The sequence below is a fragment of the Agelaius phoeniceus genome, chromosome 7 (assembly GCF_051311805.1).
Source record: "Agelaius phoeniceus isolate bAgePho1 chromosome 7, bAgePho1.hap1, whole genome shotgun sequence".
Classification (NCBI taxonomy): domain Eukaryota; kingdom Metazoa; phylum Chordata; class Aves; order Passeriformes; family Icteridae; genus Agelaius; species Agelaius phoeniceus.
In genome coordinates, this window is record NC_135271.1 from 16,007,238 (window position 1) to 16,024,641 (window position 17,404).

A 17,404-nucleotide genomic window follows, 5' to 3' on the forward strand; every position below is an offset into this window, starting at 1 on the left:
ACCATGAAGGAAATTTTGAAATCAGAATGGAATAAATAGGAAATCATCACTAGGAGGGTTGGTATCATTCTTGTTGTTTTCACAGGTATTTCCCCTTATTGCTCTTTTGTAATTAGGAACTTTTATTCAACAATGCAGCAAGTCCGCCCAAAATCTAATAATTCTTTCCCTTCTGGCCAGCTATGTAGTTACTCACTCAAACAAGAGTAAATACACCTACTTTCTTCTTTAAATTTCTTACATTTATCTTGCTTTCCTTCAGAGACACTGCAGCTACTATAGTTCAAGTACTATGCTCATTTTAATTATTGAAAATCTCACTTAAAAATATTTATATACCAAAAAATCTACAGAAGATTTTTTTAAAAAAACTACAGCTATTAACACCCTGTAAAATAATGCACTGATATGAGATTTCCCAAGCCACAGGGATTAGGAAATAGAGCTACACAAATGGAAACTGCCACCTTTATGCATCTCTGTGTTAGTGCTGTATCTCTACATCTCTGCAACCATAAATACCCCAAAGCCTCAGTGATTTTGCATTTGGCTTATGGAACCAGTCTACAAATGAGTGGCAGTGATTTCAGTTTCTATTACCCCAGCCAGTACAGGTTTGTAATACATGCACAACTTTTCATAGGTCAGACTGAGAGAAGACCACAAGCATTAATAAATCAGTTTACAATTGTTACAGGATAGTATCAAAGAAAGAAAAGTGCTTAATGGTATTAATTGCAATGTATTAAATGCTTTGGCAAGTAAAATTCCTCATTAAAGCACAGCAAGAGCAACCCTACATATTTCCTCTGATGACTTTTGAACATTATGCATTCTTCTTGCATTTATGTAAGTTACTTCTATTTAGAATATATTTTTAATTTGGTCTTATCTTATATTTTTATTATATTCCTCTTCCTTTCTTTCTACCACAATATATTATTCCTGAATGCTCTGATTCTCAGGAAAACCAGTCCACAATGGACTTTCCCAGAAAACAAACCACTCATCTGTGGGCTAATTGTACACATATCTTGCTATGACTGCCTACAAACTCTACTTTTTCATTTTTTTTCCCCAAAGATATGTATTTCTTTCCATGGAAAAATTCATTGCCAAGTACCAGGAAATGTAAAAAGTGGTACATGAAATCAAAACAAAACTTCTAACCATTCTAAAGAAAGTACTTGTTTCTTGACAAACAGTAGTTCTGAATGGGTGTTAAATATATAATAAAAATGTAAATGGCTTTTAAGTTTACAGGAAAAATTCAGTATTGCAACTTCAGTGAGGATTTTCTTGTGAATAATTTTTAGAATTGTATCAAACTGAAAGAAGTGTTATGACACATATTAGTCACCTTTTAGAAATCCTAAAGTTTAGCATTTTTCTTTTAAAAAATCCTATTCTATGAATTCCCTCATGCTAATTAATATCTTTTTCAAGCTGAAAAATATACTCCATTTCAAGAAAATCTCAACATCTTGTTTACACTTCATGAGATATATTTATAAGCTGACTTATTTTTAAACAGTCTTTGGTTAGTGTATCAGCCCATGTGACAAGTGTCAAAACCATTTCTTTTATTATTAATATATTACATCTGTTCCATATAGCATTACAGAATTATAGAATATCCTGACTTGGAAGAGACCCACCCACCAGGACTCTGCAGTTCAGCTCCTGGCCCTGCCCAGGACACCCCAACAATCCCACAACCCTGTGCCTGAGAGCATTTCTCATGTCCATTAAATATTGAGGTTTTAGTGCATTTTGAGTCCAGGATAGTCAGATCACCACAAGATGATTGCTTTCAGTTAAATTCTTATCAGAAAATTTCTATCCCAGTCTATTCAGCCCTTTTCAGTCCACAAACTATTGGGAAGAACAAGCAAAAGCCAAGCAATTTAGCAGAGTGACAGTTGCCTGGCATCACACCTTGGGCTCTATGGAGAATACACAAGAGCCTCAATGAAGCTACAACCATATGTTTTTACAATCTTTTCTTTTGCAAACAAGCACTTCTGCAAAATCTGCTCAATAACTATAAAGATAGCTAATAAAAAGAAAATATATTATATTCTTTCCCTCTGTTGACCCTGCCTAAAAATTGTCCTTTTTTTTCTGGTAAAGATGCTTGTTCACTAATAAAATTACAGAGATAGCCAGCTCTTCTCATGTGTGCACCATAAATACACAACATGCCTTGAGATTATCCTGAAGATTATTGCTGCTATGGTTTCAAAGTGCCTGTTCCAGCCAAGGCCTTCCTCAGGAGCCATCCCTGGTGGCCAGAGCTGCAGACAGAGCTAATGAGAAACAAAAAGGCTTCTCAAGACTCTGATAGCCCAAAACTTTAGAGATGAACAGGAAGGAATGTCACAGATATGTTTTATGAAAAATCCTTTTGTTAGGATTTTTTTCTCCTGAGAAGCTGAGAGGCCTCAGGAACAAAATGTAACCAATGGTTATCTGCTGCTGTGGAATACAACAGGTGGATCTGTGATTGGTCTCATGTGGTTGTTTTTAATTAATGGCCAATCACAGTCCAGCTGTCTGAACTGTCTGGTCAGTCACAAGACTTTGTTAGCATTCCACTTCATTCCTTGCTAGTCTTCTGATTAAATCCTTTCTTCTATTCTTTTAGTATAGTTTTAATATATCATAAAATAATAAATCAGCCTTTTGAAACATGGAGTCAACATTCTCGTCTCTTCCCTCGTCCTGAGACCCCTGTGAACACCACCACAAAGGAATATTTAGGAAAGGTAGAGCCAAGGGAACCATTCACTTTCCTTCTGATTGCTGTATTAGATGGGAAAAGCTCCAAAGGAGGGTGAGAGGGTTGGAGCCAAGAGTTCTGCATTCCTCCTGCCAGGGCAGCAAGGCCTCCCAGAGCTTATCCAAGTGTGAGCCACACAGTTCTCACTGATTATTCACGGAGAGCTCACTTTTCCTCTCTATTAAACTGCATTACAGGGAGCTAAACTGCTTCTGACATTTTCCTCTTGAGTGCTCCCTCCACATAAACTGTGTCCAAGCTGTTGCAGAGCTGTACAATAAGTCTGTGGAACAATCCTTCCATTACAACATGGGCCTTAATGCAGACAGAAATTAACTTAATTTGTATAGAAAACAGTGCTACTCTGCCATGGAGGGTTAAAGCACTCAAGTGTGACTTGGAAGACATTAATTTAATTTCTGGATCTTCCACTTGGGCAATCTAGCAGGAATGATTTCACAAGAGGATAATGCTGTCTCACAGGACTGCTGGGCACATAAGGACATGCATGAGGCTGGCAGGGCACACACAAATTGTCACCATGATATTTTATGAAAAATCCCTTTGCCAGGATTTCTTCTGCTGGGAAGCTGAGAAGCCTCAGAAAAGAATGAAAACAATAATTATCTGATTGCTTGGGAATGGGGTCTGAAGATTGTTTACCAACAGATGCATCTTTGATTGGTTCCATGTGAATTGTTTTTAATTAATGACCAATCACCATCAGCTGTGTTGGACTCTGAAGAATCAGTCACGAGCTTTCATTCTCTTTTTTTTCTAGCCTTCTGATGTACCCATTCTCTAGAGTTTAGCATAGTTTTAGCATATCATTTCTATAATATAATTATTAATATAATAGAATAGAACATAATTATTAATATAATATAATATAGCCTTCTGAGAACTTGGAGTCAGATTCTCATCTCTCACCTGGTCCTGGGGAACCCTCACAATCACCACACACAAATATTCTTCCCAACCTCTGTAAGTGATGTGGAGTGTACCCACACTTGCAGGCTTTAGGGTTATTTATCACTTGTTCTTTGCACAAGGGTAAAAACTTCATGTGCAGTTTAAAGGCACATTCATACTACTCATAAAGGCCAGTCATGGGGGAAAAAAAGCATTAATTGCAAGAATTTTTCAAAGGAAAGTACTTGAATTTGCTATATGGCAAAGAGAGAGAGAGAGAGATATAAAATTTATTAACAACATTAATTTGATGCTAAAAGACTTGACAGGTTTATCTGGGAAAGTTAAATGTTTAAAACATCACGAAAAACCCTTACTGCAAATGTACAGACTGATCTGTCAGAGTGATCCAAGCTGAGCTGCTGGGTTTTGTCCCTTGTGCCATGGAAAATGCACTAAGTGACTTGTTAATTTTACATTTAACCAGCTCTAACACTACTCTCTTCAACTATATTCAAAGGCTGATCAAATGGAGAGATGAAAATAAAACATGAGAATAAGGAATTTCTTGTCATATATACAAGGAGATAAAGATTAACCCAGGCTTCCACTCATATTGCTTTTGTTTTTGAAAAGACATACAATTTGAATAGCTCAAAAGAGGCTAAATTGAGTCTTTGAATATTTCAGCACACATAAAAATCTAATTCTGCAACTCTACCCTTCTTCAGCAGATATGAAAATTAACACATAAATACACTTCTGAGTATTATTAGACTTAATTTAATTTATACACACTAATGTGTGTGTTTATGGGCACCTTTTAGCACCCTCCCTTCAATATTTGTGCACGCTGATGGATGAGATCTGCCCCTGAGCCCTCTTTTCTCCTGGCTGAGCAGCCCCAGCTCTCTCTGACTTTCCTCATATGAGAGATGCCTCTATGTAATATTCCTTTAAAAGCAGGTATAATTTCTGTAGGAAAATTAAGCAGCAGCTCATGTTGCTAATGCAAATCTCCAATTCAGTCTGGCTACTCATGCAAGAAATCAGCATATGATGGCACAATTAAAAAGTTTTACTGTTAATGGAAAAATGTAATTTAATTTTAAAAAATCTTTTCTAATGCCCTAGGAGGCAAGAAGAGAGTTTAAATAATTAGAAAGGATTTTTTTTACCTCAGTAAACTCTTCAACAGGAAATTTCCTCATGAATTTTGGACTTTCAACCCTTTTTCCTACCTTGTGTTACACAAGGACACAAAGATCCATATGACTGATCACCTCTTGGTAGACAGGCCCTATTTTGCCTGGCATTGTTCAGAGAGAGAAGAAAATGACATTACTTCCCCAGCTCTAAGGCAACAGAGAGATGGAAACAAATGGGCAGAACAGAGGAAAAAGGGAGCCAACATTTGTCAGCCTGACAGGCAGCAGTCTCAGCAAACCATCAGGGTGGCTCTTGTCAGAACTCCACAGGCATCACAGAAAAGGAAATCAAGGGTAGTGACAAGACAGACCATGGCAAAGCTGCTCTGAGATGTTCATGCAGAGCTCTTGGCAAAGAGGAGCAGCAACAAAAAGAACCACCGAGATGTTTGCTTAAAAATCATCTGTGCTACTTCTGCTACTTTGTTAACACACAACACAATTTCAATGTCCTGCTCTTCCCACAAGTATATCTTACTTAACTCTATAACTCTAAGAAAGCTTAAGTCTGAGAAGGAAAAAATAAAGGATCAAAACATAGTCCAGAGCAAGTGTCAAATCTCACCAATGGAATAAAACACCTTGTTCTTCACACACTGCCAAACTCCCTGTGCCTCCCCATCTTACCAAGTAAATGGAAAACTTCACTTTGATCTAGTGCATGTGGAACTCTGAAAGAAAGTGCACACCAACACCTCCCATTCTGCAGCAGAACTTCAGGCTATAATGTAATTCCAAAGAATTTCCTCATGCCAACACTCAAAGGATTCTTTGCCCTGCATAGCTGGTTTCTCTGTGTGATGTGGACGTGCATCTGTGTGCATATACGTGCTCAGCTGGTAAGGAGAAAAAGTGGGAAATGTGAACTCTTTTGCTCTGAGAAGAATCCAGGGTTCTGCAGTGCTTTCCTACCTTCATCTCTTGGCACAAGGCTCTACAAGACTGTACCTTTAATTTCAGTTACACAGTTTTATGCCACAAGTCAATTTGCATGGTTCCCAAGGAGATAAGTTTTAAAAATCTTCTCTGGAATCTACTGATAAAAATAGGGGAAACCAGTCTAGTAAGATATAACGATGAATTAGACCCAATTGAAAAGTTATCTTTATTTCCTGGGCCAATCAGGAAATGTGAGATAATCACTAAACATTCTGTATTTGCTTTTCTTTATTATTATCTCCACCTTCCTATTTTTTACTGTGCCTAGGCAGAGCATTAGAGCATTGCTCTGGTAAGCATTGTCCTTACTAGAACAATTTTCTATCTTTTTATTTTACAAAATGTCAAATAAGGATAAAGGATTTGAGAACATCAGGTTACACGTAAATAAGAATAATATACATTTCCTATTTATGCCTGTACACTAGTAGGTAAAACACCCATTTAAAACATAGAATCACAGAATCTCTAAGGGAAAGGGGAATGAGAAAGGGGGAGGGGGAAAGGGGGAGGGGGAAAGGGGGAGGGGGAAAGGGGGAGGGGGAAAGGGGAAATGGGAAAGGGGAAATGGGAAAGGGGAAATGGGAAAGGGGAAATGGGAAAGGAAGCCATGACATCTTAAAAATTCCCAAAACAGCCTAGATGATTAGTGCTTATTTTTCAGCTTCCTCTTGGGTAGTCATCTCTCCACCATAATTCCTGGCATTTTCCTGCTTTCCAACTGTGCTAAACACTAAAAATGCCCTGAATACTGTTGGTGTGGGCACCTTTCTTTTCCCAAGTGAAGACAAGGTAAACCATGACAGATGTAGCATTGCATGTGGTGATTGCAGAGGTAATTTTTGTGGGAAACAATGCAAAAGCTTAAAGCAAAGATGCAGAAAGCCAGTGAGGAGAAAGTGGACAAGTAAGATTAAGGAAGATCCTTTAGTCACTGTAGATCTTAGTACAGTCCTTGTAGGCACAGTAAGATTCACCACGATATTTCAAAGGACACTGGAGCAATGTGAATTTAATGCAGAAAAGGAATGCCTGTGAGATGATTTGAGAAGTGGGAATCATTCAGCTTAGCAGCAAATAAACATGGTTTCCCAAGGGATTTCTCCTCTCCCTTCACTGAGATGCATTTTAATGAATACTGATGAAGGTCTGAAGAACTAATGTATGTGAGCTTGTGCAAACTGTGAATTTGGATTTGCAGGTGCTCCAGTTTCTATGGAAATGTAGAAGAACCCAGTAACACCCATACACAAACCAGGTTCTATTGTTCCCTTTTGATATACTGGTTCTGGTGAGAAAAATCTGGTCTCATAAGTCAACAGAATGTTTTCCATCTATCCTATGAACTACAAGAAAAACTTAATTTTCATCTAGTGCATATGGATTTTCCCTTGTGTCTATAAAATCAGATATACAATTATAATTACTAGAAAAACATTTAGTGAATGTCTGGAATTTCTTTAGATGGGCTATTTTTATTTAATTCCCTACACAAATAATTTAATCTAAGTCATTCTTCTCTGAAAAATATTGATTTATGCATTTAATAACCTCTTGGAAAACTAGATTCAGAACTGAATAGCTGCTGTGCCAAACTAAAAACCCAAGCTCTGTGTGCATTACCTGTGTGCCATGGGATTGGATCCTATAGCATTTAATAAGGTATGAGCTCCATTTGCAGCTCTTACCCCAAAAATTTGCAACTTCTTTTTTCTCTGAGTTCTCAGTCACCTGCAGCCAACAGGATCCTAAAAGTGATCCCTTCTTCAACAGAGATCTGTTCTCTTGGAACAGTCCTGGGAGCCTCAGGACTTGCTGAGTCTGTTATTCCTCTGTCAAATTTGCTTCAAAATTAAGGAGGGTGTTCAAAAAATTACTGTAGGAAACGTTGTCAAAAAAAGGCAAAGCAGGCTGCCATAGAGCCTTTAGGACTACCAAGAAAAACAAGACAGTCTCTCTATTCCAGCACTTGCAAAGGCTGATTTTAAGTAGCAGTAATCATACAGGAAAATTTTTTTGTTAATTTAAATATGTTTAAAGTGTTTTTTTCAGATATAAATACATGTGTAGTAACTACACCCTCCCCCAATGTACACAGAGACTTTTTTAAGCAAATGGAAATAGTTCAGTTGCTTTGTTTACATTTTTTCAAGCACACCTGAAAATTCTTTTGTCCTTTACATGACTTTATATTATCACATTTTTTTAAAAAAGCATTTCCGTTAATTTCAGAGTATTATCCCAGACTCTCACTTTCTTTAAAGAAGCATTATTTACATGAAAGTCAACATCATATTTGCAGTACATAAAATTAAACACACATCCTCTCTGGCAGGTTTCTTTCAGTATAGTTGTTGTTTCTCCAAGCAAGTTCTAAAGTGTTTCCAAATAAGTTTAAGGACATCCAATTTATTTTTATTTTAGAAAATGGCTTGCTGAAGTGGCACTGTATCCTTAAGGTGATATCCAGTTACGAATTGCAAAGAATACTTACAATTTCTCAGCACATTAAGTATCTCTAGCAATAACAAGAAACACTGGATAGAAGGATCTACAGAAATGATATAAAAATATAATTCAAGAAAGAGAAAGAAAACAAGGAATAGTCTTACATGACCATATTTATCTGCTGCTGTTCAGCGACAAAATAATGGAAAAACTTTGTTAGACCAGAGCTTCTAAGACTTCTAATCACATATAAAATACTGCTAGATTCACAAGTAGTTGGTAACAACATTCAGAACTACTTTGCAACTGAAACCTGGCTTCTTCTACAGGTAAAGGCAGACTTTTAACAGAGAAATGATGACTTGAGCCTGTGATACACCAACAGCTTGTGCTGCTGCAGCCTGGAAGGGTCACAGCTGGATGCTTACCCACCCTGATCCACTGAAAATCTTGTCCAGTGTGGAAGAAGTGTCTTCCTTCTCCAGACTGCTTTTCTTTCTGGTTTGTATTTTTTTTAAACAGACACTATTCTTGCACCTGGTGTCCTTCAGATAAGCCAAAGAACACACTGATATTTGGGTGGATTTGCTACAGGCTCCTCTGAGCAGCAGCACAGAGACACCAGCTGCAAGCTCTCCTTCATGCTTAGACCAATATGACAATGTCATTTGGGAGAAACTTATGCAAACCAGACAGAAACCCAAAACTGAGCATCTGGGAGCCCAAGCAGAATCCAGCTGATGGAGGCCAAAGCTCAGAGCACTGTGGTGGTTATTTACTGCAAGATGTGGGCAGTTACCAAAGCAACTGTAAGTGACCTTTGCATTGTAAGTATTAAATGCATAATTTTTTAATTTAATTTAAAATTATATTCAAACCCAGTCAATGCATCAGAATTGTCAGAAATTTACTATGAACTTTTACTTTTTTTTAAAATATTTTTAGGTTCATTCTTCCTCAGCTGCAGCTAGCAAGCCCTGAAATGTCATTGCTTACAAGCCAATCTAAATTTAAACTCTTCTGATTTTTGACCCAGGGGAATAAACTACAATCAAATACAAATTGCAAAAATATTCAGCACTATAATTCAGTTTTGTGGAAAGAGAGTTTATAGTCATTTCTGGTTTCTGGTTTTTTACCTACTAACCAAATCCCACTCTTCCTACATAAAAGGTAAATCTCGGTCTGTAAAGTTCTGCCCAGGTGTTTTACTGTACTTACACTCCCACTGCATTTCATGATCACTTTTTCCACTGTGATATCCTTCAGAGAGGAAGTCCCCTGAGTGCTGCCAGTAATTTTTCTGATATTTACTTACACTAAACACTTCTCAATGACCTGTTGAAAAATAAAACTCCACATGTACATAATAAAATTAATGTACTGCTCATGGTTCCTACCAGCTCACTGCGAGGTCGTGCACCTTCAAAATGCTGCTCAGCTGATAATGTCCAGGTTTCAGGGGCTGAGTGTGTTCTTTAGCATGCTCAAAGGACAGGGTGCCTTCAGGATCAACAGGGAACTCTGAATCCTGCAGAAAAAACAAAATTATTAATTCTCAGAAATGCTGCATAACTTCACACAATGTATCTATCTATATGACTATTTTGAAAAACCAAATGCATCGTATTTTCCACTCTTTTTTCTCTTCTATTCAATTTTCATAATTTTTTACATCACTATTGTCCTGATTTTATTAATTTTGGTACATACTGTTAAAGCTGACTGCAGGCAGAACAAATGAATACTAATAATTAGTTCATTTCAAATTATATTCCTACTATGTAAGATAACTGGCCTGATATAAAATACAGGACAAGAACTGGGAAGGAATGTTTATATCAAACCCCTCAGTAAGATTACTAGCATGGGTTATTTTCCATTTTTCCATGGCCTATTTGTTTTCTCTCCCTGTTTTCCATGGGTTAGCTTCAAGAGTTGCATCCAGAGGCAAAGCTGCTGTATTCTTCAAAAGACCTTTCTTATAAGAATAATGCCAATAAAAAGTCAAAATATGTGTAGCTAATTTACAGCCTCATTTTCCATTGGTGTGGTTTAAGGTATTTCCTAAGATTAATCAGCAGACTGGGAGATTTACTACTAGCTCTAATTAACCAAGCTAAATAGCTTTATTAAAAATAGATTGTCATTAAAGAATGTAACGGGGGTTAACTGTGCACAATATATTTTAAGGACTGCATCAGCCATTACAAAACCACTTTCCAAGACACCACAGTTTGCTGAAGACCTGGCTGATGGCTTCTGTTTGCAACATTTTAGGACGTCCTGCTGAGAGAAGCTTTAAAGGAGACTGAAATCACTGTACTCTTTAAAATGCCCATCAAACACTAAGATTAAGGAGGGAATAAAATCACTGTGTTTTAATCTGAAAGCACACACACACAGCAGGGATAACCACTAAGTCTTTTTAGTATTTGTTTGGACTAAACTCGATAGCAGCCATCCTGTTTGCTGATAATTTGCAGCAGTTACCATAAAGCAAATTTCACAACTACAAAGTAGCAAAAGCATATCTGTTTGTCTTCAGTTTCAGAAGCTCCACACCTTGCATTGTCCTACAAGGGTGTTATTAACCCAAGCCAAACTTAAGAAATCACTAAACTAATGACTTAATGATCAGTCTGAGCACATCTATTCCAGATCCAAGACCTGGAAGATATTTTTCAGTGGACTGTGGATTCAATCACAGGTACAGCCTAACAAAACTACTCCAAAATCTGTGGAGCAGTAGGGACTTTCAATATGGACTAATATCAGACAACTGTCAATTCTCTGACTGGGGAGAAAGACAGAATCTGGAAATCATGGTGATGCCCTGTGAAGGCTGACCTAGAGCAGAGGCTCAGTGAATCCACCTTGGGCAGCACAAGAGCCCAGCCAGGGCTACACCCAAGATGAACCAAAATGGTCACAAAATGGACAATTGGTCAGGAGGTCACTCACTTTTATAAGTTTTGGTCCATTTGCATATTGGAGTTAATTGTCCAATTACAGCTTTAGCCTATGAAGTCCCATCCTGCTTGTTTTTCTCTCTTCAGCCCATGTTGTTTGTGCTCTGGGGCCTGAGATCTGTATTGGCTGTCCTTGGTCCCCAGCTAAAGAAGGAATTGTTTTGTCTCCCTGCTCTGTGCAGAGAGCTCACCATGCCCTAATATGAAGCCCAGACCCACACACTAAAGCAGCACAGGATCTGAAACCTATAAAAGCTAAAACCTGAGGCATCAATGGAGAAGCAAATGAGCAAAGTCATCCTTTGCTTAACACAGATACTAGCAAGCTACCTACTTTTGGAAAAAAACAGAAGTAATTAATCTGGAATATTCAGAACTAGGAAATAAATATGTCAAGTACAAATACATAAAGAAAAGAGATTTATCTGGCATTGTTAATCCAACAAGGAATGTGTTTGTGGCTAAAGTTCCACATTTTTATACAACTGACTGTATCTCAGCCATAATATTCTTGAAGATCCCTGAATCCAGTTCAAGAAAAATCCACAGATTTTCCAAATTTAGGAACAATTACAATAAGTGTGCAGTACTTATTATACACACATACTAAACTGAGTAAAGATATTACCTAAAGGTAAGTATAGTCCCAACATGTGTCAGTACCTCTGTGCAACTCTTGGAAGCTTTCTGTATTCCTCGTCTTACAAAGTTCTACCTTTCAAGGTTTACAAATTTGAACAGCTCTGATTATACCATAACAAAGGCATAAAATCAGCATGCTTTTTGCAAATTGTTTTCATTCACTTTCTGGAATACAACCAATTAGTAAATGCTACCAGACTTCCTCATTTCAGAGTGAAACAAGCCTAGGAAAGGCAAGGCTCTCTGAATAGAAGTGACAGAAAGTCATGGATTTTTGACTAGAAGAAAATCCCCAGATACTGCTTCAGGAGATAGTGCTGTAAATGATTTCTGTAACATTAAAAAGTACAGCAAAAAGAGAATAATATAAAAATATTAGGGTTTTTGTAACTCCATTGTAAGGATCTGAAATATTTCTGAAACTGGAGCCTTTGCACCCTTTGCAGTGGTAATCCTGTATTCTACTAGAGCAGGAGACTTGCCCTGTGCTGAGATAATTCATACCTATGGTTCCCACTGGCATCAACAGTGGGATCACTTGTCATGGCCAGATGAAATGCTGATTTCAGTAGCTCCCCAGCAGGAAGAAGTCACAGTGTGACTTTTTTCCCCAGACACAAATATTTCTCACTGTGGAATAAATGAGGTATTTTTATCCTAAAAACTTGCTACAATAGAACTGTTCAATAATGCTTGCATGAAGAGATCTCCTCTCCCCTGACAAATTCTGGCAATCAAGTTTGATTATTTAATCCTTATTCTATTATTTCCAATTGCTAAGTCCTAAGGGTAAGAGAGACTCCATTACACAAGTTGAGACCTTGCATAACAAGGCTTGTGAAACTTTTACAGGCAGTGACTGTGAAGTCTGATGTTCCTTCAGCATGGGCAAGTCCATGTGCAAGCCAAAATTCAGGAGAACATCCTGAGTGCTACGGAGCCAAAGCAATATACTGTGGTTTTGTTCACTCCTTTATCTGCTAGGTACAAGACATTTGTACTGTGACAAAAATAAAAACCTAGCAAGCTTCTCTCTCACATCCATACAAAATAGGAATTAATGCACTTCCTGCCTGTGACAATAAATACCCTTTTACTCTATCACCAAAGGCAAGGAATAGAACATTCAAAAGAGTGTCCTAGGAAGAATCTCTATGAAGCAAAACCCTCCTGAATGTCTGTCCTCAGTCACTAACAAGGGTAAATGGTACCTGTCCCTTTCACAGTACACTCCCTCTGTTACCTAAAATCACAGGTGCAACAATCAGCCCCTCACTAAAAGTTGCCATAACTCTTGGGCCATTTACACACAGTATTTCCACAGCTGTCTAACATATCAGATGACAGAATACCACAGAAGTCAGGATTGTGTGAAGTCATAAAGGCATTTCATGCCTTAGGACCTCACAGGTTCATGTACAAAAAACACACCAGAAGAGCAGACCTTGCCTTTCTTTTGTTTGTTTGGGATTTTTTTAGTTGCTTTTTTCCCCCTTTTAGTTTAAGAGCCTGAACCATAAGAGGATTCAGTGATTTACCCCAGATCAAGCTGAAATTCTCTAGGTCAGCTTGTAAACTGAACTCATCTCTTCTGAGTCTCAAACCATTCCTTAATTTCCCCTTATAAAATAAAAAGCCTTGTCTTGATGCAACCAGTCATGCAATTAAGAAAATTTACCCTTAAAGCTATTAGAAATATCTCCTTTCTGTCCTGAATTTTTCCAGTAATACTGCCTTTACTCTTCCAACAGCAGGGCTCTTCAGAGCAAGTCTACAGCTTCCTTTTTCCTCCAGAAAGACACGAGACTCATTTGTCAAAACATACAGAAGGCAATGAATAGATAAGTGGAACTGATCTAAATCATCTCAAAGCGAAGAAAAATGTAGCAGAATTTAATAGAAAACATCCAAATCAGTTTGTCTAAATCACAGCTTGGCCTTGTCTATATCATTATTACAGGTAGTGTTGAGTTTCTCCTTACTCAGATGTTAAAAATTGAAGTCAATTGAGGAAGCACCTCTACTCTGTAATCAGGAACAAGCTCAAACCTTGCTACTTTAATTCTGAAAGAAAAGAGAGTCATCTTAAGTGAGGCAAAGCCCATCAGACAGCAAATTAGTGATCACTGTCTTTCAGTGAGGGAGGAGAAGGAGCAACCTTTTCTTTTTGCAAAAATTAATGACTACCATCATCAGCAGTTCCAATCTGAAAGCTGTCAAGGTCATTCTAAGACTGCAGCTCAGACATGCACAAGGACCACAGTCACAGGTGCTGGTGTATGCATACATTCCATTTAAAAAGCAAATACTAGATTTTTTTCAGAAATGTGAAGTAATGAAAATTAAGTTCTTCCTAGGGCACAGCTACTGTCTGTCACCATGATATTGCCTAAAAATCCCTTCGCCAGGATTTCTTCTCCTGGCAAGATGAGAAGCCTCAGCTTCTCCAGGTTTTGCTGCTCTGGAATGTAGTCTGGAGATTGTTCATCCAAACATGTGAACTGGTTTTAATTTATGACCAATCACCATCAGCTGTGTTGGACTCTGAGGAGTCAGTCATGGGTTTTTCTTTATCAGTCTTGTTTAGCCTTCTGATGTATCATAAAATAACCTAATATAATATGCCTTCTGAGAACATGGAGTCAAATTCTCATCTCTCACCTCATACTGGGGACCTCACAACACCACAACTGTCTATGTCCAAGACTCAGCAAGACAGTCCAACTTTAGTTAACACTAAATATTTTCAAGGAAATAGTCTAATCTCAATTCTCACCCAAGAATCAGCATTGTCTCTGGTTTTCTGTACTTAAAATGAGTCCTGAACTAATCACTGATAGCTATACTGACATACCATTGAAATTCTCTTTTTATTCAAAGTTACAGAGAATTTTAATAACTGTTCACTTATTTTTCCTGATAAATCTGATACACTTACATTATGGAGAACATATTTTATCTATTTTAATTTTAGACCTGTTTCAATATATTGACATTTCTATCTTTTAGTTTTTAAATATCAAAGCAGTCTCATGGAAACCAGTAGGTATACTCAGAAGCTACTTATTACATGTATAGTTTTCACAACAGGGCTTGAGTTTTGCAGTCATTCTTTGTCCCAACTTTCAGAACAACTTAAGGATTACTAAGAATCCAAATTTTCAAAATGTGCAAATAACAAAACAGTCTTAAAACACAAACATATAAATAAGAGTGAAAATACTCATGGCTGCAATTGCTGACAATGAATGAATCTTGCTTCCCAGACCATCAAAAATAAAATATATCAAATAAGCAAAAACACTTAAACAGCAAACTGGAGTATGAGATTTTCAAACTCCATTTTACTTCTTGTTGGCTACACTTAAAATTGATTAAAGTTTCAAAGTAAATGAAGAAAGATTCAAATCTGTTCCTGTTTCCCTCCTTCCCATGAAGAAAACCCTGACAGTCTGTTCTCTGAGCAGCTCAGCTTTGCAGCACTACAGGTAGGCAGATTAAGAAGGAACCAAATGTTAAGCAGGAAAGTATTAAACTAATATTAAAAAGCTTTGCTGCAAGAGTGACAGAAAAATTGACATCTAATATGGTAGCTGAGCATGATTGTACTTTGTTTTCATATTTCCTGTAATTGAAGGGACAGGGTATCCTTTTCTAGTAGTGTATAAAGAAATGAAGGTATGTAGTGCACCCACTGAGCATAATGCAGCAGTGAAATAGTCACTAGGCACTGTTGTACAATTAATACAACTCAATTTCAAAATGCTCCAGTGTCTATAGGAACCACAATACAACACATTTGCACATTATTTTACTATGTTAATCATGACCACAATTATTTTATAAACACCTGAAATGTAAGGAAAGGAAGTTGAAAGCAATAGCAGGAGAGTGTAGTAAAACTTTTACTGCCTGCTCCATCTTGCTTGGCTTGCTAATAAAAACCATAAAACTCAGCTACAAAGGTTGTGGCCACATAACTCCTCCTTATTCAGTTTATAATGCTGACATTTTTTCCTTTTTAAATAAAATAAACATGAGGATACTCTGTAATAGGCAGTAAAAGCCAGATTAATTAAAAAAGCAATGGTAAAACTGGTTCAGTCTTCAAATTCAGGGCTAGTGTAGCTCTTCAGACAGTTTGTGAACTGGGGCTAACAGTAAATTTGCACTTGAAATTGCTCCTGACAATGTCAGTTTTAAGGCTCTGCCACATCAAGTCAAGCTGTTGCCTCTGCAATAAAAAACTAAAAAGCTCCACTGCTCAATGTCTAACCATGCCACAGACATTCAATCACTTTTGGACTAGAGCTCTCATTAGCACTCATTGATAAATATACTGCAATTATTTTCTACTATCAAAAGGATAAACTTCAAGCTCCTGCACTTCACTGGTTTTGTTTCTTTTACTGCAGCCATTAAAACCAGATTTGATTAGCCAGATATGATTAATAATCAGAGAGGTCTGAAAAAGTAAGAAGATAGCAATTATAGAAAGATCCATCACTAAAATGCAATAGCTTTCTTCCAGTCTTCAGCACCAGGGCTTGTTTAACTTTATCACCACTATTTCAGAAAGTAACAGTATAAAATGCAAAATTACTCTATGCCAAGCATACTGGCCAACACTACAGAAATAAAACTACTGTTTTAGCTTCTGCTGAACTTCCTCTCCAATGCCCAAGTAAATCACATTTCTCAGTTGAAAGCTACACAGCTGTGGCTGATGCTGTTAAGGATGAGCAGGATGCCCCAGTGTGGAGACTGGAACATGGTCTGGGCACTGGAGGCAGCGGCCCAGTGAGCTGGGAGCCACAGGACAAGGCTGGAAGTGTCCAAGGCCAGCCTGGATGGGACTTGGAGCAACCTGGTCTAGCAGAAGGTGTTCCTGACCATGGCAGGGCATGGAATGAGATGAGCCTTAAGGTCCCTTCCAACTCAAACCATTCTGAGACTCTCACCAGAGAAATACAAAACAGCTCCTTGAGCCTTGCTCAAGACTGACCATAGAACAAGGAGGAGGCCTAAGATGCTCTGCACCCACACTGAGTGGAAGACAAAGGCTTAAGCTATATGAAGATGAACAGATAATTTCTGCAGAGAAGGAGCAATCCTTAAAAAACCTCTAACATTCCTTGAGTATTGTATTTGTGGGGTGTCCTGATGAAGGAAGGAATGATGAATATGACTCCATATTCTCAGAAAGCTAATTTTTTTACTTGATTATACTATATTATATTAAAGAATGCTATACTATACTAAAGAATACAGAAAGGATACTTACTGAATGCTAAAAAGATAATAATGAAAACTCCTGATTCCTTTTAGAGTCCTGACACAGCTTGGCCCTGAGCGGCCAAAGAGCCAAAACAACTCCCAGCAGAATCCAATGGAACAATCACCTGTGGGTAAACAATCTCCAAACACATTCCACATGAGCACAACACAGGAGAAGCAAATGAGAGAAGAATTGTTTCTCTTTTCTCTGAGATTTCTCAGCT

The 17,404-nt window shown here is 37.7% G+C and overlaps 1 protein-coding gene across 2 annotated transcripts in view; it reads right to left on the minus strand.

Moving 5' to 3' along the window:
- The window catches only part of SPAG16 (sperm associated antigen 16), a 373,146-nt gene that overhangs the window by 308,707 nt on the left and 47,035 nt on the right, over positions 1 to 17,404 (minus strand). For both annotated transcript variants that reach the window (XM_077181042.1, XM_054636654.2), the window contains one exon: positions 9,690 to 9,820. In XM_077181042.1, coding sequence (XP_077037157.1) covers positions 9,690 to 9,820 — 131 coding nt within the window. The remainder of the gene's footprint in view (positions 1 to 9,689; positions 9,821 to 17,404) is intronic.